The sequence below is a fragment of the Bidens hawaiensis genome, unplaced genomic scaffold, assembly GCF_021521415.1.
Source record: "Bidens hawaiensis isolate Kalapana, Puna unplaced genomic scaffold, B.hawaiensis_p1.1 tig00042310_1, whole genome shotgun sequence".
Taxonomy (NCBI): Eukaryota; Viridiplantae; Streptophyta; class Magnoliopsida; order Asterales; family Asteraceae; genus Bidens; species Bidens hawaiensis.
Window position 1 is genome coordinate 94,691 of NW_027505770.1, and position 27,887 is coordinate 122,577.

General features: G+C 37.3%; 3 protein-coding genes and 1 pseudogene across 4 annotated transcripts; 1 reads left to right on the forward strand and 3 right to left on the reverse strand.

Annotated features, from left to right (window-relative positions):
- Positions 1 to 482: 482 nt before the first annotated feature.
- Positions 483 to 3,896, reverse strand: LOC143615221 (serine/threonine-protein kinase GRIK2-like). The gene is made up of 11 exons (XM_077088397.1): positions 3,177 to 3,896; positions 2,524 to 2,598; positions 2,399 to 2,444; positions 2,235 to 2,308; positions 2,067 to 2,154; positions 1,842 to 1,966; positions 1,671 to 1,766; positions 1,255 to 1,321; positions 1,062 to 1,170; positions 923 to 1,008; positions 483 to 837 (listed from the first exon to the last, which is right to left on the reverse strand). The coding sequence occupies exons 1-11, from the start codon at positions 3,573 to 3,575 to the stop codon at positions 674 to 676; spliced, it is 1,329 nt and encodes a 442-aa protein (XP_076944512.1). The 5' UTR covers positions 3,576 to 3,896; the 3' UTR covers positions 483 to 673.
- A 3,456-nt stretch (positions 3,897 to 7,352) lies between these two features.
- LOC143615235 (uncharacterized) lies at positions 7,353 to 9,149 on the forward strand. Its single transcript, XM_077088413.1, has 2 exons — positions 7,353 to 8,163; positions 8,355 to 9,149. The coding sequence occupies exons 1-2, from the start codon at positions 7,353 to 7,355 to the stop codon at positions 9,119 to 9,121; spliced, it is 1,578 nt and encodes a 525-aa protein (XP_076944528.1). The 3' UTR covers positions 9,122 to 9,149.
- An 86-nt stretch (positions 9,150 to 9,235) lies between these two features.
- Positions 9,236 to 14,766, reverse strand: LOC143615239 (beta-galactosidase 8-like; annotated as a pseudogene). The gene is made up of 16 exons (XR_013150433.1): positions 14,524 to 14,766; positions 13,724 to 13,819; positions 12,911 to 13,023; positions 12,771 to 12,837; positions 12,540 to 12,632; positions 12,298 to 12,441; positions 12,007 to 12,201; positions 11,836 to 11,921; positions 11,480 to 11,760; positions 11,084 to 11,286; positions 10,885 to 10,994; positions 10,684 to 10,793; positions 10,410 to 10,610; positions 10,120 to 10,327; positions 9,468 to 9,810; positions 9,236 to 9,376 (listed from the first exon to the last, which is right to left on the reverse strand). The product of XR_013150433.1 is annotated as a beta-galactosidase 8-like (transcript).
- Positions 14,767 to 25,475: 10,709 nt separating this feature from the next.
- On the reverse strand, positions 25,476 to 27,644 carry LOC143615229 (protein indeterminate-domain 7-like). Its single transcript, XM_077088407.1, has 3 exons — positions 27,158 to 27,644; positions 26,430 to 26,829; positions 25,476 to 26,109 (listed from the first exon to the last, which is right to left on the reverse strand). The coding sequence occupies exons 1-3, from the start codon at positions 27,282 to 27,284 to the stop codon at positions 25,476 to 25,478; spliced, it is 1,161 nt and encodes a 386-aa protein (XP_076944522.1). The 5' UTR covers positions 27,285 to 27,644.
- Positions 27,645 to 27,887: the final 243 nt, after the last annotated feature.

Sequence of the window (27,887 nt, forward strand, 5' to 3'; positions counted from 1 at the left end):
ACAAAATTTATAAATACGCTCAAACCCATATCGGTTTTTCATAATTACACTCAAAATTCATTATTACACTCAGAAAACGTTTTTTGTGCAGAACAGTCAAAAATTGATTGATTGATTGACGGTTGATATGTATTTTTTCTATTTTTTTGAATGATATAATTGGATATAGATTGATGTTTATTAAGATCACGTGATATAATTTTTCATGAATCAATTTCGTGAATATAGATTTTTACACCTAACGTCACTTTAAAACAGGTGATTTAAAATTTTATTTTATTGTTGTAATTATATGTATATATAATAATAAATAACAAATTAAAAAACTTGAAAAAAATGATTAAAAAAACTATTTGTAAGATCAAACTAAGAAGGTTTATACAATTTTATAAGCTATTACTTAAATATTTTACTAGTTAAAAATCATTCTTTTCTATGCACACACAATCACCTCAAATCTGAATCTCATTTACCAGAATACAACTATTAAAAATTACAAGTGTGCCCTGATTAACTCAACACCAAATGCTTGCAAATCAAGATTCAAAAGTCAAAAGTCAACCCTACAAACTTCCTTTCCAATTTCTTACAAAAATAAAAAACATTTACTTCAAAAACCTCCAAAACCAAACTTTGTACAAAATAATCTAAAAACACAACACGAAATATTTCTCTAGTCGGTATTAGTAACAGCATCGGTTATACTCCCATCACGTATTTGCTCGCCTTTTAACTTATTACGTTTGCACCAACATACAAATTTAGGTATCGTGCCGATGTCTCCCACAACCCACGGGTGCGTTGCAACCATCTCTAGACTCAGTCTTTCCGCCGGGTCTGTTAAATATACAACACTCGAATATCAAAACACATTTTGACTAAAACTAAAAGTCAGAGTATTGTTAATAAAAATTTTACTCACCTTTGCAGAGAAGACCCTCGAGTAGGTTCTTGAGTTGCGGGTTTAAACCCACTGGGAGCCATATATGATCGTTAACGATCTGCAAAACAAGCCAAAACATTAAAAAGATTCTAAATTTATGAGAAATTTATATAAATGCTACGTATCTCGCAGGGTGTCACCAAGAAAAGGATATTGTCCCAAAATCATACAATACAACGTAACTCCAACTGCCCACGTGTCAGAAGCTTTGCCATGATATGTTAGACCTATTTATTTTAACTTATGAGTAATTGATTCTACAAATGTCAATCTTGACTTATAAAACTCAAAAAAGTCAACTTTGACCATACCTAGACAACATTCGGGAGCAGTGAAAACAGGAGTGCCAGGAGATCGACGAAGCTCATCCTTTACATACTACACGATAAATTTCAATCCAATCATCATTAATTAATATCAATATAAAAATTTAATAAGTTTAACGGTTTTGAGATAATAAATTTTGATTTAAGAAAATAATGTAAATGATGAGTTTTTGTTGAGGTATACATATGAAAGTATGATGAAAGTGCAATGACAGCTTTTTATCTTGTTTCCTTATTAAATAGGATACATTTAATTTGATATAAAGGACAATAGTTAGATGGAACATGCCGGTGACAGTGTGATAATATTTTTAATGAAAAAGAATGAGTATCCTTTGGATGTATTATATAATTATACAAAAGGACTGAAAATGTGAATACTGAGAGAAAGAATTTATTACCTCAAAAACCTGGCTGACACTAAAATCGCCAATCTTAACCGAGCCATTTGCGGTAACAAGAAGATTATCAGGTTTTATATCACCATGCACGACATTCTGAGATTCAAAAAAGATAAAAATTATAACATTAAAACATAAGAAAAAGATATTACGTTTATAGATAAGACTCACATGAGAATGGAGATACATTAACCCGGAAACTATATCACGCAAATATCTCCTTGAAACATTTTGATCCAAGCCACCTGGCGGTCCTGCACCCTCAAACACCCATTTTCCTTCAACGTATTCTAGAACTGGAAAAAGATTAAAAAAAGTTCAAAAAAAATCTACTAATTAATAAAAAAGTCAGGAACTTTAACCCAAGAAGACGAAACATTTGTGGCTTTTTCATACCCATGTAGAAATGATCGGTGTTTGGGTCATCAATAACCTCAAACAGATTTACTATATTGGGATGATTTAGCATTTTCATAATTAAAACCTGCAAGCCATTAATATAGAAACCATCATTAACCAACAGGATTACCATAATCTAATTCAAATGAAATTTTAAATAAATACCTCACGGAGAACATCAGTCATTGCGGTTTCAGATGGAGCGACACGTAGCTTTAATAATTGAGACTTGTGAAACGCCTGTATTCGAATTTCATATCTTTTATCATACTGTAAAGTGTAAACAATATTTTATAAAAAGATTCGAAATTTCAAATTTTGGTAAACTTCCTTAATTGCATAATGCTTCCCGTCCACTTGGCTTCTATAAAGAACCTGTTAGAGATACAAGCCAAACAGGTAAAGAATATTAACATTTTTTAGCTACCAAAACGGAAAGTATCATAAGAATTACCACTTTTCCATAGCTACCGGAACCAATTTTGTACTCACGAACATACTCATTTACTGTCTTGTTTCCATTAGCATCCTAGAACAAAGGGCGAAACAAACATAAATAAAGATATGAAGAAGAAAATAATGTTTTAAGTTTTAACATAAAATGCATACGTCCATAATGGAAATCAGAGCATGGTGGTAATAAGAACTGGGATTATATATGTGGACTTGTGGATGTCACCAAAGTATTCAGATTTTTTTCACAAACGTCGCCTATCTACTTATGACGGTATTATACTACTACTATTCACCAACATGCGTTTTTTTGACAAAAACACGTTGGATGCCAAAAATGCCCCTCAAACTTTTTAAAAAACAACACTAGCTTCGATGAGGTGTCAGCATGTTATAGTATCTTAATCAAAATATTAAGAGAAATTCTGCCATTCAGATTGTATTTGGGCATAGATGATATAAATAAAACTAGATACATACCGGCGACATATAAAATAGGTTTCAATATATCAGTTAAGGAAAAAAGTTGCATACTGGATGTCCTCTACATACATTATCCCATAAAAATTGACATCAAGTTTAACATAGTGCACTAACAGTATTAGACAACCTCATATTACATAAGGTAACACGACATAAAAATTATCAAAATACCTCTGAGCGTACAACCAATCGAGTCTCCTTAACAGGGACCTCCCTGCAAATCAAACCATTTTGCATTCTGTACAAAAGAACCTCCTCTTCCTCTTCTTCCTCTTCTTCTTCTTCTTCTTCCTCTTCTTCTTCTTCTTCTTCCTCCTCTTCTTCTTCTTCTTCTTCTTCTTCCTCCTCTTCTTCTTCTTCCTCCTCTTCTTCTTCTTCTTCTTCTTCCTCATCTTCTTCTTCTTCTTCCTCATCTTCTACTTCATCATTTAGCAACAACTCTTGTGAAACACGGTCCTGAATGTGGGAATTAGGCGTAATTTTATTTTGCCGTTTGGAAGATGAAAAGCCGAAACACCCACAGCAGCCCATTTCTACCACACTTGCAAAAGACTGTCCCTTTATAAACATTGATACTTGACCTTAACTGAATGTAACAGTTACCAACTTTACCAATCCTGATTCCTGACCAACAAACAAAATAAATCCTGAATCAAACAACTGACGGTGCAAACGAGCCGAGCCGAGCCGAGCCTTATCGATCCTGAGTTTTAAATAAAGCTCATTTAGTTATCGAGCACAAGCTCGAGCCTTGTATGGAAAAATTGTTTAGACCCATCGAGCCTTAAATGAGCCTAGTATATTTTTAACTTTTTATTGCTTTTGGCCTTCTATGTATTAATTTCACACTGCAATGCTGAGCTCGAGCCGAGCGTTGGCTCATTTAAGGTACTGCACACAAGCTCGAGCCGACCTTAGGCTCGTTAAGGTTTTTCTTACAATATATAAACATAACTAAAAATGTATATATTTAATAGATAAAAAACGAGCCGACCTCGAGCTTGAAAAATGAATCATGATCCAAGCTAGAGCATAGGCTCATTAGTTGTTAAGGTATTTCTTAAAATACATAAAAATAGTTTAAAATAAATACAAATTTATACATAATAAATGAGCCGACCTCAAGCATGAAAAATGACTCACGAGCTGAGCACAAGCTTTAGAAAAAGCGCCCGAAACAAGCCGAGCTTGATTTGTTTAAGGTACTGTACACGAGCTCATGTCGAGCTTCGGGTCGTAGGAGTTTTTCTTAAATTATATAAAAACAATAAACAATATATATAAATTATTTGATAAATAATAAACAACACGAGCTCCGAGCTTGAAAATCGACGTACAAGCTAAGCTCAAGCTTTACAAAATGTGCTCAAAACAAGCCGAGCTTGAAAAACAACTCATGAGGTGAGCTCGAGCTTTACAAAAAGTGCTCGAAACAAGCTCGGCTCATGTGTCGCTTTTCAAACTATACTTATATACTTTAAATACACTAGGTACAAGACTCGAGCCTAGTCGAGCTCGGGCTCGTTTACACCCCTACAAATAAGTGAAATAACCATTGAATTAGTCTCACCTCACCTGCTACAAAGATTAGGAAGTAATTAACCTAATTAAATCTCCTGCTTGCTATACTCCAATCAATGCCGTTGAATAGTTGATCAATTAAACCTAATTACGATTCAAATCCAACAACATCAATAATAATAATAATTAATATTAACAGCTCCAATTTATTATCAATTAGAACAACATGAACATGAACATGAACATGAACATAATAATAATAATAATACCTGGAATGAGGATGAAATCAAAATTGATTGATTGATTGATTGAATCTGGTAGTGAGAGGTGGCGCGTGAGGATATATATATATATTATATGTATGTATGTATGTATGTATATATTATGCTCCGGCGTACGGACGGCCACAAATATGGTGGTTGCGAGGTGGAACGGTGGGTGAATGATGGGTGAGAGGGCCAGGGGTATTTTTGGTATTTTAATATATTTTAATTTGGTTATGGTTTGGGCCTCTGGTTATCGGGTCTCGTCGTGTTTCTTTAAAAGCTGGCCCGTTGCGTAGGTAGCAAAACCCGTCGTGTTGTGGCAGTGCAGATACGTAGTTACTTGAATTTGGTCGGTATTGTTAGATTTGTAACGGTACTGATACAAAAATTGAATAAATAATTCTGATAATGCACATGATGGTATTGACACACATATAACTTATAATATAACTGATGATCAGAGCGACGAGAATTCAGTCGGTATTTTAGATTTGTTAACACCGACACAACATTTGCTACTTTTGTAAACTCCAAGAAGAGTAGCGGAGATCGTAGAGCGTATGATACACAAAAAGTATTTGAAACGGCGTTTATTGGTCAATAAAACACAGTTGTTGCGGAAATAGGACAGTGAGGTGACGCAAAATTTGGTCGGAGTCGGTTACGTTTGTTACGGTATCGAATTAAACACAAAAAATGATTTTGTCAAGTTAATATATTCAATAGAGGGAAAAAGACACAAGAAATAGGTTGGACGTTGGGAAAATACCGGCATTTATGGCGGCAAGTCGAAGTGTTAACATATTTAGAAGAAAAAGAAAAGACAAAAAAAGGCCGATTGTTGGTAAAACCCAGCCTTTATGGCGGCAAGTTAAAACGGTTCTTTTAACATCAATTAGATTTGTTACGCTAGGGAAAAAAAATCCCAAAATGTAAACATATTTATACCCCAAAAAAATATTTTAAAAACGTGGACACATTAAAATATTCAAAAATTCCCTTGTGAATTCATAAATTGTTGTTTTCTTTTTTTCTTTTGTTTTTTTAAAAGTTCAATAAAAATCTAACGTCCGGATACATTTATTGACAAAAGGTCATAAACGTCTGTGATTGCAAATAACATTGATAACCCAATCGACCACTAGAGGAAACCCACGTCCCGAATGCTTGTGGTAAACCCTGACTCAAGCATGATATAACGTCACGAATGAAACTCGAACTAAGCAACCGACAACCTTTCATAAAAACATACTAAAGTACCGCTAAAACCCTACTCCTTTATTAAAAAATCATTATAGAATGTTGTGTTTGTATACACTCATGTAACAACTTATACCATAACTTCCTTATGATTTTTAATTAAGATAAAGGCCACTTTAACTTCACAAACAAAGTCACTTCAAAATCCCAATTTGAGCTTATTGCCTAGTTGACCAAAATTAATGAGATTTCACACCCAATTTTTTATTTCAATTTTTAGCCACCCATAAGAAGTGCAATATTGCATGGTGAAGCAAAGTTTTTGTATGCCTTCCCATGTGAAATATGCTACAATTACATATCACGTCACAACATTGCTTTTTATAGATATAATCATATAATAAATATATTACTTAAAAACTTAAAAACTTGTTCAAAATACTTATAATCTTGCAATTTAACTTATTAAAAATCTAACTGATAATAATTATTTTTTTTAATGAATAACTCTTACCTTTCTAAAAGAGGACTTCTATTTAGATTTAGAGTTGAGTGAATATTCACATTCTTATACATACGATTTTTACAAATATGGGTAAAAGAGCTTAATGCGATTTTGAGAATTGACAAATCAAGAATATTGGGTTGGGTGGGCCCGTCATGCCGGCCCTTTTTTATTGGTTTGACAGTTTAATGGTTCAATTTTACGTATTCGATTTTGTTTTTCAAAATCATTAGTTTGTGTTTAAAAAAATTAAATACTAAATAGCAGATCATAATTCTGAAAAATATACTTAACTACATATTTCAAAAAAGAAACAAATAATAATAATAATAATAAAATATATTAATAATAATGATAGTAATAATAATGATTAATCGATTGTTTCTATTTACATGATCGGTTCCAAGATTACGCCATTAAACATTGAAAACCTAATCGTTAAACTAGACCGTTTGGATCTCAAAACGACTGACTTGTTTCAATTTAGACAGTACAATTTGTTTATCTGTTTTTTTTACCACCCTACTTTTATGGTTTTAACTAGTAATTATTAAAATTTGATAAACATAAGTTACATAACCTAAATATCTATCAAACAGAAAATATATGGTAGTCAACAGAATCAAAGATTCTATATAGATTAGCATGTCCTAATATTACTATGTTGTTTAAAAAGTCAACGGATATTATTTGCTTAACAGTCAAGTTGACATAAATAACTTATTCCGAACTTAATGGATTATACAACTTTATCACCTTGTAAATCACCATCTTTAACTTACAATAATTTCATTCATATTTCTAACATTAAACACACACACAAAAACACATAACTTTTAATTTATTAATATTAATATGGGGAAGTCACCTATCATTTTGGTGGCTTTCCTACTCATCTCCATCTCTATCGGAGCAACTGCGGCTAACGACGCTAAGAACACCCCGCCCGCCCCTAAGAATTCACCTACACCTGTGCCCAAGACACCGACACTTGTGCCTAAGACACCAGCACCAGTGCCCAAGCCTAAGACACCAGCACCAGTCCCCAAGACACCAGCACCCGCACCCAAGCCAAAGACTCCCGCACCCGCGCCCAAGCCCAAAACACCAGCACCTGCACCAAAGCCCAAGACACCAGAACCCGCTCCCAAGCCCAAAACACCAGCACCCGCACCAAAGCCCAAGGCACCGGCACCAAAGCCCAAGACACCGGCACCTGCACCAAAGCCCAAGACACCAGCACCCGCTCCCAAGCCCAAGACACCTGCACCTGCTCCAAAGCCCAAGACTCCAGCACCTGCACCAAAGCCCAAAACTCCTGCACCCGCCCCAACACCCAAGACACCAGCGCCCGTACCAAAGCCCAAGACTCCGCCACCAGCACCAAAGCCCAAGTCTCCGCCACCAGCACCAAAGCCCAAGACTCCACCACCAGCACCTAAACCGAAGCCGAAGCCAAAGCCTCAAGACGATGCCACTAACTATGATGACTTGACACCCGAACCTGAAACAGGGCGACACCGGGCCTTTTGCAAATCGAAAGGGGCTTGTTACTACAGGACACTCATTTGCCCAAAAGAATGCCCAGAGAAGAAGCCCAAGAAGAACAAAAAGAACAAGGGGTGTTTCATCAATTGTGGTAGCAAGTGTGAAGCCACATGCAAATGTAAGTATCCTATATCATTAAACTCTTCATTAAATATTTATACATGAACATATAACTTATGTTTAACCAACATGTAACATAATTTTAATAAATGTAAGCAATCCATTTCATCAAACTCTTTTTTTAAATATTTACAACATATAACTTACATATGTTCAACCAACATGTATCAAAATTTTAAACTTTGGTAGGGAGGAGGCCTAAATGTAACGGTTATGGCGCGTTATGTTACGACCCACGGTTCATAGGCGGCGATGGAGTCATGTTCTACTTCCATGGCGGTAAAGGCCGTGATTTCGCTCTAGTCTCGGACACCAACCTCCAAATAAACGCGCACTTCATCGGATCACGGCCCAATGGTAGGCGTCGTGACTACACGTGGGTCCAGTCACTCTCGATCATGTTCGATGCCCACACGTTAGTCATTTCCGCCAAGAAGGCGGCACAATGGGACGAGTCAGTGGACTCGCTTATCATAAAATGGGATGGTGAAGAAGTAACCGTCCCATTTGATGGGGACGCAGAGTGGAAAACCGACACTGGGGCAAGAGAAGTGGTGATCGAGAGGACTGACGACGTTAATGCGGTTAAAGTAACCGTTGACGGGTTGGTATCGGTTAACATGAAGGCGGTCCCCGTGACGAAAGAAGATGACAAAGCTCATAACTACCAGTTACCGTTAAATGACGCTTTTGCCCACTTCGAGTTGCAGTTTGAGTTCCTGAATCTTTCAAACGACGTGGAGGGTATTTTGGGAAAAACGTACCAACCGGGCTATGTTAGCCCGGTGAAGAGAGGCATAGCAATGCCAATAATGGGTGGGGAAGGTAAGTATGAAACTCCATCTTTAACTTCCCCTCTATGTAAACTATGCCGGTTTCTAACAACTGCTACTGCTGCTGCTACCACTACTGATATGCAAATATCAGTATATCGCAATACTGATAAGTTATTGTAATTTTACAATTTCATCTTATGATTCGCGATTAAAATGTGATATAAAGTGTTAATAAGGAAATAACTCCATAATTCGATTAATATGCAAATAATATTGTTTTATTCAATGATCATATGTTCATGTCATTTTTGACTATTTTCAAGCGTTTAACGCACACGAAGCTTCTACGGCTAAACTTTTAACTACGCCTATACACTGGTCACCGAAGGTGGTTGCTGAGACTTCAGTGCTGCAAGTTCTTGACCCAATGCATGCCTGCAATGTTCACCTTTTGTAAGATAAAACTGTATTGAACATATATGCATGTTAAAAAGTCAAAGTCAAAGTCAAAGTAAAAAGAGTTGACCTTTTGTATAATCGAAAGTGCGTTTGTACTCCGGCATTCACCGTGGCTAAAACTTCCACATTTTCCTTGAGGAGTTCCAAAGCTAGCAAACTTGATTGAAGATATGACTTGATTAGGATGAGGGCACTTAAGCGAAACTCTCTTTGACTCTAACTTTAACTTTCTTGTTGACTTGTGTTGACTCCATGCTTCCATTGGGATAGGGTGAGATTCGGAGACGTGCGAGCACAAACTTTCCAATTCTTGTGTCGCGAACTAGATTTGTGTCGGGTCTCCTCCTACTTCCTCAAACAAGACCAAAACATTCCCGGTTGACTTCAACCAAGACCGAGGCACATGATAACTACAAGATCATTTTAGTTGTTTAAAAGTTTGAAACTTTATGAATTATGTTGAATAAATACTCCAAGATTAATTCAATTATTAAAAAGATTCAAACTTTATGAAGTATGCTGAATAAAAACTTCAAGATTAATTCAAATATTAAAAAATTTAAAACTTTATGAAGTATATTGAATAAAGACTCAAGATTAATTCAATTATTAAAAAGATTCAAACTTTATGAAGTATGTTGAATATAAACTTCAAGATTAATTCAAATATTAAAAAGATTCAAACTTTATGAAGTATATTGAATAAAGACTTCACTTACAGCTTTTGTGATGGTTCCCCACAACCCTTAAGGCATTTTGATGAGCTATATGACCCTTTGTAACTACACTCTGAGCAACCGCTAGTTGGAGCAATATAGCAGGCCAATAACGACCGATGCTTTGACCATTGACCCACGCCTCGCCTTTTCGCATTCCCGTGAAGTCTATCGCAAGTGGAGTATCACCAGAAGGAGCATCAAAATTGGTCTGTTACAAGTTTCAACATAGTTTCTTGTTTAACATATAACACTCAAGTCAAAGTTTGACTTTAAGGTTGATTTTATATTACCTTGTACCAAGTCAAAGGTTGACTTTTAGGCGACCCCGAGACCCAAAGTGATGAACCACCACTGTCCAGGCCTAGTGCTTCCCCTTTGAGTCCAATTTGATATGTCCATTGCTGAGACGAAAGGTCAACAATTGACCCGCCCGTGAGTTCCACTGGGCCCGTAATACCCGCACCCGTTTTGTCGAAAAACACACCGTAGTTCTATACATAACGATAAATATCAATATTCACTTGTTGCCCACAACAAATACTTTGACATTTACAAAAGTCAAACCTGAAGTCCAACGGTCAAACTCAAGAGATCGAGTTTGTTCTTTCCATGTTTAAGAGTGATCGGAAAATCTTTAGAAAAATCAGGCTGGCCCGCATTGCCAATCGCACTACCTACAAGTTTAAAACGACAAAGAATTATTTTTTTAAAAAAAAGACAACAAAATATTTCATTTTTATTCTTTAAAAGTTGCTTTCTTTGTACCTTCAAGTTGACCATTAACAAACAAATGAAGAACATGACCGAGTGATTTCACGTGAAGAGTCGTTTCAGAATCACCCTGAAGAAAGGACTCGTCACCTTTAACATCAACGCTGCAAAACGATAATAATATTACAACGATGATCCAAACGGTCCTAAAATGATCGTAAAGTAAAGTAAAGTAAAAGTAAAGTTCTTTTACCTTATAGAATACCATAAATAATCACTTTGATCAGCCGTCGTGTTTATTTGCTCCACTAATCCCTTCTTATCGAACGCATCGTTACTTGATATCCCCACAGGCTCACTAACATAACTCCAATCCGAAGAAACCGCCTTTGAATCACTTAATTTATCTTTAACACCTGTAGCCACAAACCTCTTGATAGTAGCCATAGAGTTTATCTGTCAAGTTTAAAAAAGTCAACAAGCTTTAACCTTTGCGATTATTTGAACTTATAATAAAATTTTGATAATAACATCAAAGCTTATAAAATATACTACAAACAAATATATTCTTTATATTTAATTTGTAAGGAAACCAATGTGATCGATGAAATAGATATGCGATAGGTTTGACCTCAAAAGTCAAACTAACCTTTGCAGAGTTGAACACTACATTCTTGCAGTCAGGCAAAATGCTAACAGACCATGCAGGTAAGTCGTAAGAATTGCCGTTAAAGTTAACCGTTGCATCATTTTGTGTATCGATATTTGCCAAAAAAGCAGCACATGTTGATGATGTTTTATAAACACTAGCCTCTACATTTTGACCGAGAGAAGTGGTCGTTGGATCAGTTGCCACCAACGCCTCTTCACAAAGCTTTATAGCCTTATGTAAATCCTTTAAATGGCCCCACTTTGGTTCTCGAGGCGCCCCTGCATCAATAACATTAAATGAATATTTGAAAGCGATTATGTGATACGAATAATGAAAAAAGTCAAAAATCATACCGTATTCGTCAAGTGGAGCGTCAATCATAGCTCGTTGAAATAAACGGTCCACCGGTCGAACGACCAAAATTAGTCCCACCATGATACTGCAACGAGGCACACAAAACATTAAAATCTTTTACATAATTAAGTTGAATAAATTTAGTTAATATGTAATAAATTTACACTAACCATGTAATAGTTTTGAAAGGTTCCACCTCGTTGGTAAAAACGTGCAACCGCGTATGCAATATCTTCCACGGGTCTATAAGGCACGGCCCCACCAAACGAAAGAAACCACCCTGTCCAATTTTCAGTCCACATTGTCGGCTTGTTTTCAGCGTTCGGTTTGTACCCATCGCAGTAGAACCCGTTGCAAGTGTCAATCTACATTCATAACAAAAGAAAACATATATTAATTTATATTAACATGCAAAAACATAAACTTAACAACCACGGTTTTTTTTTTTTAAGTTGTATTACAATTGGATCAGGCGCGTCTTTTTGCTGACACATGACCCATGGCACTCCTGTATCCATAGACGTAGCCATACTCGCAGCCCATTTGACATACGATTTTGCAGCAGGACCGTAACTGCTTTGAATATTACCGTACTAGTTCTCAATCTGTCATCAAACATGCACAGACAACATTTAATATTTAAGTAAAAATAATAATGTGTCACACTAAATTGCTAGATAATAGATATGATTAATTAACTAACCTGAGATAATATTATAGGTCCACCTTGAGATGCATATAACTTCTCTTCCTTCATCATGTTTACTATCTTGGCTGTAAATCGTTTCATTTCGGCCTAAAAATATATGCGATTTGGTTAACAAAAGTGAACAAAATTTAAGCTTTTTTTTTACTACTACTACTACTACTACTAATAATAATAATAATAATAATAATAATAATAATAATAATAATAATAATAATAATAATAAACCTTAAACGGCTCGTTGTCTGTTCGAAGCTCGATCCCAGGTATGAAATGCAACCAGAGTGGAAAACCACTGCATTTGAGAAATATAATGAGCATTAACATTGTGAATACTAAAGATCAAAAGAATTAAAATTGATACGAACCCGTAATTCCATTCGGCGTAAACATAAGGGCCGATTCGAAGATGAACATAAAGACCAGCATCAGCCACCAGTTTAACAAATTTAACCAAATCTTTTCTTTCTTCAAAGTCATACTGTTGAGTTTCAAGATTTTGTTAGCATTAATCTCAGTCAACATAATTTTGATTAGATTTTTCAAGATTTACCCAAAACACTAAAAAAAAATTGTATTCAGCAAATTTTTATAAATTTAAGCAAATAAAAAAGGTTACTTTTCTTAACATGTGGTTGAGATTTAAAAGTAAAATTCAAAATATATATATATATAAATCCAAAATTTATCCTTTTTCTAGAACACCAAAATATCAAGATTCTTGAAACAACATAAGAAATTTATAAAAATTTATAATTTTTTCAAACACCAAAACATCAAGAAAATTTTCCCACCAAAAAATTGTAAAATGGTCTCCAAAATCCATATAAACAACACAAGAAAGATTTCATAACTTTATCAAACACCAAAAAACATTTCCCACCAAAAATATGCAAAAGGGTATCTTTATAAATATCAATCAATTACAAATCATATTCCAATATCCTTAAAAATAAACAAATACCAAAAATATGCAAAATGGTAATTATAAATAAAGGAAGTTTAAATAAACATCTATCAACTATAAATCATATTCCAAGACTCTTAAAATCATTAAAAAAAATTATATCCCAAGAAATTTTTCCCACCAAATATATGCAAAAGGGTTCTCTAAATAAATCATATGCCAAGATTTTTAGAAATCATTAAAAAATAAAAAAAAATAAAAAGAAAAAACAAACCTGGTTTCTAACAGGCTCATGCAAATTCCAAAACACATATGTTTCAATCACATCCAAGCCTCCTTCTTTAGACTTCTCAATAAGCCCTTGCCACATCTAAAATATTATTAACCAAAAGTTAAAAATTTTTATATTAAAAAAAATATAACAAAAGTAACATATGACACTGAGGGGAGCAAAAGAACCGGTTAACCTAACCGACCCATAAACGAAACCGTACCGGTTTGAAACTGATTATGTAGAGACCGGTTTGTAACCGACTGAAATCGTTGATTCGGAACTGATAATAAACCTGTTTGACTTTTGTTGACCAAACCAAACCGGTTTCAACCCGAATAGAAACCAATTATAAAACCGGTTTTGACTTTTGTTGACCAAACCAAACCGGTTTCAACCCGAACCGAAACTGATACTTTGTTGACCAAACCGATCATAAACCAGTTTTGACTCTTGTTGCCTAAACCGAACCGATTTCAACCCGAACCAAAACCGACCATAACCTGACTTTGACTTTTGTTGATCAAACCGAACCGGTTTCAACCCGAACCAAAACCGACCATAAACTGGTTTTGACTTTTGTTGACCAAACCGAACTGAAAACTAATCATAAACTGGTTTTGACTTTTGTTGACCAAACCGAACCGAAAACTAATCATAAACTGGTTTTGATTTTTGTTGATAAAACTGAACCGGTTTCAACCCGAATCGAAACCAATCATAAACTGGTTTTGACTTTTGTTGACCAAACTTGTTGACCAGTGTATGCAGGTGCATCATACATACAGTGCACCCTCACTTACATCAGGTGTACTCCGAGGATAATGAATAGAACAAGACACCAACACCCTCCGTTGACCGTTGACCACCACTGCACGGTGGTCATACGTCACATTATCACCCACCACCACATTCACCAAAAACAAAAATAATAATAATAACAATAATAATAATCTCTTCATTATAAGTTTTGTTTAAGTTATTATTGTGAAGTGAAGAAGAAGATGAAGTTAGAAGATATTATTTATACTAATAATAATAAGTCATGAGGTGACTGATGACGTCATGTTTATCAATCAACATATCTTGTTATTATTCGAATAAATGTCATAACTGAATTTGCCGGGAATTAAGCAAGACAAACATTGCATTATCTATAAATAATATTTAATATTATTATTATATAATATTAAATTTTAATTAATAATGTTATTTAAAAAATGGGACTGCAAAGTTTTGTGTATTTATGTATCAGATTATTATTATTATTATTAATTTTATTATTATTATATGATAAGTTAAACTTCTATGATCTTTTATATATATTTATACATTTTTTTTGAATTTTATTTTATTTATTATAAAAAAAATAATAACATACATAATGTTTGATGATGATATAGTTTTATATATAAATGAGATATTATAAATCGGTTTAAATGAGATATTATAACTCGCTTATATTTTTTATTATAAAATTGTTTCTTAATTATAAATAATATTTAAAAAAACGAATATTATTTTTTAGCATATTCGTATTTTATAGGATTTTCGTATCAATATTTGGAGAATAATTTTAAATTTAATGAGATGTTATAACATGTTTAAGAACTATCTGGGTTTGGTGAATTGCGTGAGAAACTTCCGATAATTAATAAATCAATCTGATGATTCAAGAAGATGTATGAAACAACCAAAAAGATTTTAAATTTTTCGTTTATATATATTTAAGATAAGATTTAAGATTCAAATATGGTGTTACGATTTATTTGTTTTTATCTATATTTAAAATTTGTGATTTAATGAAAAAAAAGTCTCCATTAAGTCAATATTACGTTTTTATTTATGGTGTTTTGCATAAATTGTGGTATGTCATTGTAGATAATTAAAATAGACAAGTTTGACTAATGTTTGTTTTTATCTAGATAGACGTTTTTTTAGTATACAAGTATAGACATTCATGAATCCAATCAATCAGTGGAGTCAAAATCGAAATTACCGGCTAAGCAGGTTAAAGGCTTAGCTTAGCCGGTACCCAATGCACTGAACTTATGCAATGAACTTATGCAATTTGTCACGTGTATGCTTCATGGATTAAACACGTGTCATGTAACAAGCTAAGTTAGTTTGCTAGTCCATGTTACTAGCCGACAATATCATGTCACCTTACAGACTAAATTAACCTTCATATGGTTGGCTAATGACGTGGACGTGCATATAAAGGCTAATTTAGTCTTTAAGGTGACATGACATTATCAACTAGTTATAACTTATAATTTACAACTTGTCAACTTATTCCCTTACACAATAAGAAATCTCCTATACAACATGATGTTCCTAAACAATCTAGTAAATTTGATTTTTGATTGTGTAGATTTTCCTTTTGTTTTTTTTATTATTTTTTAAACTTTATTAGATGCTATATTATAGGCACTATTAAGTATTAACTAAAGTTGTTTAATTTTTGAATGATTTAAATGGTTATGCAAATATCAAACTACGACATATGTTCCTCAAAATGTGTATTTTACTCAAAATGTGTAGTTTTCATCCAAAAAATGCATGTATGTTTTTTTTTTCACGTTTATATACTTTTGACAAATAATGTGATCATAACGACTTGGACAAATGTGGTTGACGTAAGTCGTTCTTTGGCTTTGCGTGCGAGCATGCCATACTTTCTTAACCAACAGCGGTTTGATTTATGCTTTTGATAACAAACTTTATTTAAAATAATAATAATAATAATAATAATAATAATATTTAAAAAATAAACCCATAGTTTAATAATCTGGTTAGATGCAAGGCCGGCCCTTGGGTAGAGCAAGCCATTCATTTGGCTGAGGCACGTAAACTTTGGCGGTCAAAGTATTTTTTTTAAATCTTTTTAAAAAAATAGGTATGTATCTTAATCATCTTAAATATATTGGATCCAAAACCTTTTTATCCATAATCCATTTAAACTATCAGGCTCAAACTAAATTTAAAAGCTAAATAAAAAGATAACGTTAATTGTTGTTTTAAAAAATTAGCTTATATATTTCGTTAAGGCCTACGAACAATATTTTTATTTTAGCTTGGTCGAGGTATGTAATTCTTAAAGACGACTCTAGTTATATGCTATATAAGTTTTATTGCGTCAAATCAAATGGGTTCGCTTTAGATCATCAAAATGATCCGGCCGCTCATGTTTTTCGCACTTGAAATTAAGCTAACTATAAGATTCGATGTGTATTTATAATTAGACCGACGTACATTTGTGAGTAGGCCCAACAGCTAAGTGATAGATGTGACCAAGACGACAAACACATAACATAATTTGGTTGGTAGTATTATTTTATTATTTGTTATTATTCAATTAGTCTATATAAACAACGTATTGATTGATAATATTTGTTGGTTGCTACTAGGAGCTTAAATAGTATAGTTCCTTTTAAAAAAATATAAAAAATAACATGTTATTAATAGTAATGTCTTGATGTAAACACAACTTTTTAATGAATATCAAAAGTTAAATTTAAAATAAATAAATAAACTCAAAAGAGTTAACATCAAAGGGATTTGCAAAAACAAAAATTAATAAGAATTCAAGTAGAAAGTTGATGGTACCAAAGATTTATAATAGTGACTTGAACCAAAACGAAAAGTAATCAATAAAAACAAAAGATGGTGTTTTTTTCAACACATCAATTTCAGCATTCGTTTATACAAAATTAGTGTACATATACAAAATTCACTAATTAGCGTATGAGTCCCCATTTTATTTAGTTTAATTCATGTAACTTATATTCAGGATTTTAGAACACCATATATTGTCTTTGTATAGTAAGTTAAATATACTAGTAAATACACAAATAAATTTTTTATAGAATTAATCTATTAAATTTTACAAATTTTCATTCACTTTCTTTCCTTCACCCTCACACTTTAAGGCCACACTATGCCCACACCTTCTTTAACGAAGTTCGTATACCGTGTTCTGAAGAGACACGGTGTACATTTGACGGAGGTGCACCCGATGGCGATCGCTAAGGTTCGCCACTTTGAATGGGTGTGCCATATTCTGGGCGTTGAGCCCCGCGTCGACCGCCTGATGACCTTCTACTCCTGGAGGTGCATCCAGGGCTGGTATACCTTGATCACTCGGATCAAGGGTTTGAAGATCTGCGCTACCGAGCGCAGTCTTCGGTATTGGAAGCGGGAGTTTTTCTACATCTCCGCTCGCGTCGTCCCCATTGCGATGACGTTCAAGAACGGGAGGGCGCTCCCTAGCCTTCACGCCTCCAATTACCAAGAGGCGGAATGGTTCACCAAGATCTCCCAGATCCAGACTCCGGTTTACCGCTTTGCGGAGTCTGGGATGGTGATGCTCGGTATGAGCCGGGTGTGGAAAGATGCTGGGGCAGAGGCGCCACAGATTCCCATCTTCCTCGAATACGGTTTGAACTCTATCCCTTACGGTATGCTTCATATTATTTGCTAATTTAGGGTTTTTGTTCTAACCATTTCTTTCTTTTTATTTTCAGAGGGAAACAACTTGCAGTCTCTTCTGCAGCCGCGGGGGAGCGGTGGTCCCGCTCGGTTGGGTACTCGTGATCTTGAGAACGAGTTGCCCATCCTGGAGCAAACGGCGGATCGGTTTGTGGAGGTCTACCCGCCGGGCCACGAGATTCTGAGCGCCACGCAGCCAGGTAAGGGACTCTAACCCTCGCCCTCTCAATGCTCAAACCTCTGCTGGAATTCCTCTAATTTTGTCATCTTCTGATGAGGAATCCGCAGATGGTCCTTTTTTCGTGAGGAAGAAGAAGGCTACTGGCACGAAGGGCAAGGCGAAGGTTACCTCCGCCGTCGACCTAGGAAATCAGTCTGACTCCGAGACTAAAAGCGAGGAGGCGGCGGGGAACCCTGGGGGTGGTAAGACCACTGTTCCGAAAGTTGAGACAGCTGTCACCTCCGGGCAGCCCAGTACGACGACGATGACCGGCATGAAGAGGCCGGCTCCATCGGGTTCGTCCCCGCCTGTCAGAACCTTCAAGCTCAAGAAAACTCGTAAGTATAAATTATATTCAGCTTAACTGCATATCTTTCCGCCATCATACTTATATATCGTCTTCGTGCAGGCGTGGATGCAACCGCATTCCCGAGTGGAGCGGGAAGGAGCGTCTCTGGACCCATGACGGTAAGTTTGGTCAACCTACCCGAGGCGATGACCCAGGCGGCTGCGCCTGTTTGCAGCATTAATTCAGTTGCTCATCCCATGGAGGCAACTGTTCCAACTGTAACATCATCCCCGCCGGCTGTCAGTGCCATCTTCACGGAATCCTTCACTGAGCCGGCGGTGGTTTATCCTGCGGGTTCTTCGGCAGCTACGGCCACGGTTGTGAGTTCACCTCCAGTGAGTTCACCTCCGTTAGTTTCTACCGCAGGGGCCTCTACAATGCCTCCTCCAGCGCCGGCGACTACGGCCGGTCCCTCAGGTGTGTTCAGGGTTGGGGCTTCTAGCCAATCTTTGCCTCCTTCCCATCTCCCTGACCTCTTGGATGGATATCCCTTAGGTTCGGGTGATGGGTTTGGCGGCTACCGGCCTGTTGTCGACCCTACAGGTGCGTAGGGTTATTTTGGCTTATTATTATTTTTTTATCATCTTTTCCTAACTGTTTTTTGTTTTTACAGTTTCGGATTCCAATGAGGTGTATGTTCCACGGTGGAACATCCGCCGGGGAACAACCCTTCGAACAGCTGTGGACTGCGTCGAGTGGGCGCGTCACGCAACCCCAAGTGGTGCGTTGGGGGAAGCCATGTCTAGCTACCAGGAGGGTAGGCTGACGAATGAGCTTCGGATTCTCCTTGCCCGGATGCAGCCGCGCGTCGAGTTGCTTTGTCGTGAAAACGACAACTTAAAGACGGCGCGTAGCCAGGAAGTGGCTCAGGCGCGGGCTATCCGGGAGGAGAACAGGAGACTTGCCGCCATTGCTGCAGATAAGGAAAAGGCCTTCAAGGCCCTCGAGGTTGAAGTTCAGGCCCGGCTCGAGGCCCGTTCCAAGGCTACCCAAGCTGTTAACGAACAGCTTAGGTTGGCTAAGGAAACTGCGCGGAACGCGACCGAGAGGGCCACCAAAGCTGAAGCCATTGCTGAGCCTCTGCGCGCCGAGAATGAGGAGCTTAAATGTCACACCCGGCCCTAAACGGCGGAAACAGCCGGGTGCGCGCGAGTGGGAATTGATAATCAAGCACGGGTCATTGCAAACATTCAAATAAATTTTCCATTGCGCATGAAATGTCTAGTACAAAATACATTACATTGTTTAGAATTACATATAAAAACATCCGCATATGAAAAACATTGAAGATTTCCGCGCCATATCCCCTTACACGGCGGGAACAACCACGCGTGTGGAATGGATAGAACTAAAATCTTCCAAAAACCATTTTTATAGATGTTCTGCGTGAAGTGCTCTATGTGTGACTCCTTGCGCTACTAATTATCACCTGAAAGACACGTAAAAACATTTGAATCAGTATAAACTGAGTGAGTTCACAAGTTTTGGTGACTTGATAATTCGTATTACATCATATCCTTGATAAAACCATATTGAAACATATTTCTGATAACATCATTAAAACATATGCTTGATAAAACCGTCCCGCGGGTTACGCGCGGACATTTCTGAAAACCGTGCTCGTCCATCCAAAGTGGCGCTGCCACTACGAGCTAAAACAATACCGTCCCGCGGGTTAAGCGCGGACGTTGTGCTCGGAAAACTAGGCGCTCGTCCGTGCAAAGAGGTGCGACCCCTACGAGCGGGCTTTACAACCAGTAGTACTACCCCATGACCATACTAGGCACTCGTCTATGCAAAGAGGTGCGACCCCTACGAGTGGGTTGATCAAACACAGTAGTCCCTACCCTTAGAGTTCCACTGACGAAGTGATCACTGTCTAAATCTTGCGCACTTACATTGAAAACCAAGATAAACACCATGAACATATAATCGTTTGCATTGCTTGTAAATATACCATGATAAAACATAATTTAAACACGTGTCCCTCGCCCCGAAAACAGTTTAAAAACAGTGAAAATAGGGGCTGTGAGACTCACCTGTGATTCTTGTTAAGTGATGGTTTAGAGAGAGATTAAACGAGATTCGGGTTTCCTGATGTTAGCCTCGAAATTGGAAGCCTAGAATATGTTTAAATAACAAGAAATATGTGTATTAAGACCAAATAATCGAAGAATATATGGGCTGGTCAGAAAAGTAAATCTCAAGACTAAAGTTTCGGCTTACTTAGCGATGGAACTGGAAACGGATGCTTGGGAGATGGTTAGTGCAGAAATACAGGTTTAAGAGAAAAGTTTGAAGTGTGTTTGTGTGATATTTTTATTCAAGAATTGATACTTATTTATAGGCAAATTCAAGGGAACACAATCCCTTGATTTAGGGGATTGAAATCTTATCATATTGGGTGTAATGATGACAAGGTATGGGGTTTATTATTATTTATTTTAGGGATGGGGGTGATGGTCCTAGGGAGTGGTTATAAAGATTCTGATGGATTTGACAGTACATGCAGGACTGTGGTTGGTGAGAGTAGGTGCGGCTGACAGCTGACATTTCGTGTTACAGTATACTTTTCCTGGTACTGTTGTCAGTGTGCAGTCAAAAGGTAAAAATCTCTGAAACACGCAACTAGTTCTTTCTGGGCGGGGGTAATCCCCTTACATCTGAAGAATAGACTAAGTGTTTTGTGCGTGTAGCCTGGCGCGTATAGCCTTCTGCGTGAAGGCCATTTCTTTGAACGTTGTGGGTCCGGCGGCTCCAGTTGGTCTTCGCGCAAGCGTCCTTGTAACGAATCCTGCGCGTATCACTGCGCAGGCGTCCTTATAAGAAATCCTGCGAGTCCATCTGGCTCTGCTGGAACCAGCGTTCTCAGAGTTTATTAACAGGGTGAACTTTTGGATTTAAGCGAAAAGGTGGTTGGTTTCTATGCAGACGTTCGTAGCGTAAAGGGTTTTAGTTTTAAGGTGTCCCGCGGGGATTCTTCCCGCAGGTGTCGCACATAACTCCTTTTTGTTTGATGCGGGTAGGTGCGTAACCTTCTCGTAGTCAGGGACGTTGAGTTTCATTTGTAGATTCTCCATGAGGTCTTGGTATTTCAACATAGTAATCAGTTATGTTGAAGTCAATTCCATCTTGGAGCTTCAAACAAACTAGCTCTCAATGTTCCCTTTTTCCGCGCGCGCATAAATGATTTGGGTCTTAATTAGGAAATTAGGATATTGTTTGAACATAGTTTTACTTATTGATTATTGAAGAGGTATGCAACCTATTAGACAGAAACGACATAAAATTAAGTTGTCGTGAAAACACAACAAAAACCTGTGCGCGTGGCGCATATAACATATGCCCGCGCTGATCCTAACATGGCGCGCATCGCATCCGCGCATGGCGCATATAACATATGCCCGCGCTGATCCTAACATGGCGCGCATCGCATCCGCGCATGGCGCATATAACATGTGCCCGCGCTGATCCTAACATGGCGCGCATCGCATCAGCGCATGGCGCATATAACATATGCCCGCGCTGATAATGGCGCGCATGATATTCACAATCTCCTAATAATTAGGTTGGTTACTTGGTTTATGGGATTGGGAAATTACCGGGTGTCACATTAAAGCCAAACTAGAGAGGCTCCAGCAGGCTCATGATGCCTTGGCCATGGAAGACGCCAAGAAGCTCCAAGAGATCTTGGACCAGAGGGGTATGCTTGACCACACTGAGCGTAAGCTGAAGGGCGTTGAAGAGGCTGCAGCTAAAGAAGTGTTGCTTGCCAACCTTAACCAAAATGAAGCCGAACGCGCCCGTGACCAAGCTCAAGCTGCCCTCCAGGAATCTCAAGCTGCCCTCCAGGAAGCTCTGATCACCAAGGAATGGCTTCTACGAGAAGCGTTGTCGCAGGTATGCGTAGCTTTATAATATCTTTACGCTTTTCTTTATACTTAGAAGAAAAGTTTTTGATACATACATATTTTTTGTAGGTTGTGCATCGGGTCTTCACAAACACATCCTATGACGATGCCATGAGCGCAGCCCTCAACGCTTCCCATGATGATGGGGAAAAGGCTGGTTTCCTGCTTGGTCTGGGGTTTGTTGAGAAGGGCATCCCGCCTTCCAACTTCCCTCTTTATGACGTGGACACTGAAGCTGCTTACGACCAAGCAGTGAACCAGTATGCTGCCTTCCCGCATCCGGTGATGGAGAATGTGAACGAAATTGCTGCTGCTGATGATGGGCTAACTATTCTCAAGACTTTCCTTGAACCGCCACAGCCAACTGATGGTGCGGGTTCAAGTGGGTTTGGAGGGAGTGGTCCTGAAGTTTGAACCTTTAGATCCCTTCCCACTGTTAGAATAGATTTATATTTTTGCATGCGGGTATGTGCCCAGCAATTCTTGTAATATTTGAATTTTGATGGAATATATATTATTTGTTAATGCCTTGCCTTGTAAACCTTATATGTTTTGTTTCACGCATAATTTGGTTTAACTTAGCAATTTCTTGATTACTTTGGATAAGTTAACTTCTCAACGTGGCAGATAATAGGTTAAAGTGTTGCTTCCTCTTTCGTGATTGTGCGGGTAAGACCGTCACTTTCACTTAGTAGGGTGGCTAAATTTTACCTATATCTGACCTGCGTAAAGGTTTTCCTCATCTTTTCCTTAAAAATTTTCTAAGTGTTTTAAATAAGTTAACCTTTCGACGCGCGGTTGTCAATAGGTTGATGTTCAGTTTCCTCTATCATGATTGTGCGGGTAGGACCGTCACTTTCATTTAGTGGGATGACCAAACTTCACCTATAACTGACCTGCGTGAAGGTTTTCCTCATCTTTTTCTTAGAAATTTTTGCCGTTTTTTGTGGGTTTTGCCGCCTTCCACACGCAACGACTTACTTCTTTTCACACTTATTTATGCGGTGAATACCGGCATATCAGTGTGGATAGTTCATAAGTATAAAGGTAAGGCTATCAACACAATGTGATAAATGAGGATCATTTCCATTAGAAGTGGCTCTAGGCCTTTTCTTTACAAGTTTGGAATTGATCTACATGTAACATTTGCGTAATTGAGCTCCATTCCATGTTCTTGGGATGGGGGTGCCATCGAGCCTTTCGAGCCGGTATGCGCCCTTTCCCAAAACTTCTTTGATAATGTATGGCCCTTCCCAGACCGGGGCCAGCTTTACTGGGCGTTCTTGGTTCGAAGCCTCGTTGTTACGCAGTATGTAGTCTCCGACATTGAAGTTGCAGAGTTTTACCCGCGTGTTGTAGTACTTTTGCATTTGTCGCTTGTAGTTCTCTTCACGCGCTGCGGCTAAGTCTCTGCGTTCTTCGGTTAGCATAAGGTCTAACCGTCTTTCCGCATCATTGTCTTCTGGCTGAATCAAGACCCTTGGTGAGGGTAAACCAATTTCGACCGGGACCATGGCTTCAGTGCCATAAGTGAGGCTGAACGGGGTTTCTCCCGTACTGGCCTTTTTCAGCGTTCTGTTTGCCCAAAGGACGTGTGGAACTTCGTCCACCCAGCCGGATCTGTGTTCCAAGAGTCTTTTCTTTATGCCGTCGACGATGCTCTTATTTGCTCTTTCCACCTCACCATTACCCTGCGGGTGCGCCACTGAGGTAAAGGTGTGGGTGATTTGAAGTTCTTCCAGCCACTTTTGTAGCTTCTTGTCAGCAAAGTTGGTGCCGTTATCGCTCACCAAATTCTGTGGAAGTCCAAAACGACAAATAATAAATTCCCAAATAAAATTTTTGATATGTTTTGCGGTTGTTTGGGCTAAGGGTTTTGCTTCTATCCACTTGGTGAAGTAGTCGATGGCTACCACTAGAAACTGAACGTTCCCTGCTGCTGTGGGAAATGGACCTGTCACATCGATGGCCCACTTCTGAAATGACCATGAAGAGGTGACTGGAACAAGTTCATTCTTCGGGCGATGCGTGTTGGGTGCGTAGAGTTGGCAAGACCTACACTTTCTGATGTATGCCAGCGCATCCGTATGCATCCCCGGCCAAAAGTATCCCGCGTTGTTTAGCTTAGCTACAACAGCGCGTGGACCTGCGTGTACTCCACAGATGCCCTCGTGCACTTCCCTTAGGAGGTAGCCAGCATCTTGGTTGTCCACGCATCTTAGGAGTGGGCCAAGAAAGTTACGTCTGTAAAGGATGTCATCGATGAGTTGATAGTTCAGTGCTTTACAACGTATTTTTCTTGCCTGTGATTTTTTTCCCTATATATAAGGGCTCATTTTTTACTTGTATCGGACATCCGAAAGCTTAGAGATGGCCATGTTTATTATAACAAAGAAAATGAGTTAACAATTACAATATATACCAAAATTTAATAATATGGAAAAGGTAAATCAAATTTACTAGAAGAACCATATTTTTAACCTTTTTTGTCGATCTTCTTATGACCACAAATTATTAGTCACAGACTGAACAGTACACACTGCATTATCACAAGCTGTATAGCAGCATGCATACACAACACACAAGTGACAAGTTTCTTTAAATCAAATTTAAGAAAACTTTTGTTTCTGTTGCAATAACATGCAACATGTTCCACTTCCTTGTACTATTTCCCTTCTTGTGACTCCCCTTGTCTCTTTTATAATCATTAATCATTGTCACTATTTCATGCATCTATTTTTATAAAATTTTGCCCTCATATAGATGCTTCAATTTTGTATTGGATTAAGAACTGAATTTAAATAAACCTTGTTGAAGATTATAACTTCTTTCATTTCCACCAACACCAAGAAAATCTCTAGTAAAATCCGAATCATGTGATGCATTGACACCGTTGCCTTTAACTTGCTTTGATTCTATCGAGTTCATCATCATCGTCATCAATGTGTCATCGTTGTCGTGATTGAATGTATCAAAATTTGGCAAACTTGTTGTACTCATGACCCCAAACCGGCTAATATTAATGGGACTTGTACTCTGTGTCGACCCCATTTGAGCTGCCTTTTGTAATAGCCCGGTGGCAGACATATGAGCCGCCACCGGCGGCCCAGTGGTTGAACTACTGTAGTTGTTCAACCATTGCACTGTTTCCAGTGGCAGCATTCCATCATTATTGTTGTTCAAACTCGCACACCCCGAAAATGAATTACTAGGGGTTTTAAAATGTGAATCATTCCCATTTTGATTTAACCAAATTGGTAACATAGGCTTTGCAAAATTAATATCAAGATTAGTTTCTAACATCCTCGGAAACCGCATTCCACCACCACTGCTCATCATCATCGAAAACGAAGCCATTCTCGATTTTTCTTCAGTTAAAGCATGACAAAACGCTCTATGCGTTATGAAACTATCTTTCCTGATGATCATATACACATCAACAATTCAAGAAACATGCAAACATTAATGAACTTTCGTTATCCTTTTTATTGAAATATAGTATTTAGGGTCTTAGTTTCAAGCCCACGCGCCTGGTTTATCTTTATATATTGTAACCCTATTTAGTTGATTGCTTTCAAATCATACAATAGGGTTATAAACTTATAATATATATAGATATATATAAAACAGGTCGTGGGCTCGTAACTAAAACCCTAATTACTATATTCTAGTATTTTTCAATCTTTAATCATTATGATCTAAATTTAACTATAATTGAGATGATATAAATTAACTTACCTATTAAAGATTGTTCCACAATCACACTTATACTCTTTGGTACCACAAATCTTGTTATGAGCTTTCCAATCTGACTGAACCGCGTACTTCTTCGAACACTTTTCGCATTTCCATTTCTTCTCACCATGTTTACGAAAAAAATGCTTCTTAACTCCGGTGAGATCTCCGAGAGCTCGAGATGGATCATGATGAACACAGCTTGTTTCCGGACAAATATAAACCTTCTTCTTCATAGCTTCATTTCTGTTCCTTTGTTTAAGCTTCCATGGTAGATTGTGTCCTCTTCTGTGAAGTTGTAGGTTTTGGTCTCTTTGAAAACCCTTGTTACATATTTCACATGTGAACCGGTCCTTTGCTATTAGAGATCTTGGAGATAATGCTATCACTTCTGCTTCTGGATCTGTATATTAAAAGAGTTGGTGGAAAGATAATCTAGAAATCAACAAAGTTAAGTGGTTTTGATTGGGGCCAGTTATATGCCGCAGGATAGATATCAGACGGCCGTTTTAACAAAAAAAAATTCCAAAGTTTGAAGAACCTCTGAATAGCCGTTATGACCAATAATTTTCAAGTTTGACCACCTATGGTCAGAACGGCCGTTCAGATATTATTCAAACAATACTTTTCAAAGTTTGACATTTTTTTGGTAAAAACAGTTGTCTGAATGTTTTGTGGACGGCCGTTTGATAGTGTGAAATAAAATAAGGGTGGTGTAGCTATAGCATGACCGTTATTACCTGGTGTACCTCGCTTTCGTTTGGATGAGTATGAGGAATTAGGGTTAGGGTTTGAGATGGGGTCTTGGATGATAGCTGGAAAAGATGAAGGAGGTGATGAATAATATTCACTAGACATTTTTTGGTATGGTGTGAGCTTGTGCACAAATTATTCAAGTGTACAACTTTTGTTGATCTTTTGTCATGTTTGAATCTTGATAGAAGAGGATGATATCATTTAGAGAGAGAATGGTGTATAGATCTTACACTAGTTGTATAGAATTTAGTCGGTGAGACATAGACTTAACTTGGACCATATCTTTCTCCATTAGTGTCTCACTAGTCACGAGCTAATTAGATATGATAGATAATTATTACTTTTTGTTAGACCATAATTTTCAGATAAGATAAGACAAAGAATTTTAACTATTGATGTTTTTTTAAATTATGGTTTGATCATGTAGCAATAAAGTTGCAACCAGTCAAATTAGAAATGTGGTTGTGGGATGAGATGAAAATAAATAAGTTTACCGATGGTTATTACAAATACGTCAGGGTTACTACTAAACAAATAAGTATTACAAATGGAATTTTATTAACGAGTACTAATGGAAATTTTGGTGGTGGTCAAATTAGTAGTTACCGACAGAATACGTTATTAGGGAACAAATAAAGCGACTCACAACCTCTTCCTAAGATTACCATGATGATTTAGTTATTAGTATAATCAGCCAATTATATA

Excerpts from the sequence above, each read along its gene's own strand:
- LOC143615235 (XM_077088413.1), top strand. The coding sequence starts at position 7,353 with ATGGGGAAGTCACCTATCATTTTGGTGGCTTTCCTACTCATCTCCATC. Across the intron at positions 8,164-8,354 it reads GTGTGAAGCCACATGCAAAT|GGAGGAGGCCTAAATGTAAC; the intron begins GTAAGTATCCTA and ends AAACTTTGGTAG.
- LOC143615221 (XM_077088397.1), bottom strand. The coding sequence starts at position 3,575 with ATGTTTATAAAGGGACAGTCTTTTGCAAGTGTGGTAGAAATGGGCTGC. Across the intron at positions 2,445-2,523 it reads CCGGTAGCTATGGAAAAGTG|GTTCTTTATAGAAGCCAAGT; the intron begins GTAATTCTTATG and ends TATCTCTAACAG. Across the intron at positions 1,967-2,066 it reads CACCGATCATTTCTACATGG|TTCTAGAATACGTTGAAGGA; the intron begins GTATGAAAAAGC and ends ATCTTTTTCCAG.
- LOC143615229 (XM_077088407.1), bottom strand. The coding sequence starts at position 27,284 with ATGTCTAGTGAATATTATTCATCACCTCCTTCATCTTTTCCAGCTATC. Across the intron at positions 26,830-27,157 it reads AGGTACACCAGGTAATAACG|ATCCAGAAGCAGAAGTGATA; the intron begins GTCATGCTATAG and ends TTTAATATACAG. Across the intron at positions 26,110-26,429 it reads TGTGGAACAATCTTTAATAG|GAAAGATAGTTTCATAACGC; the intron begins GTAAGTTAATTT and ends TATGATCATCAG.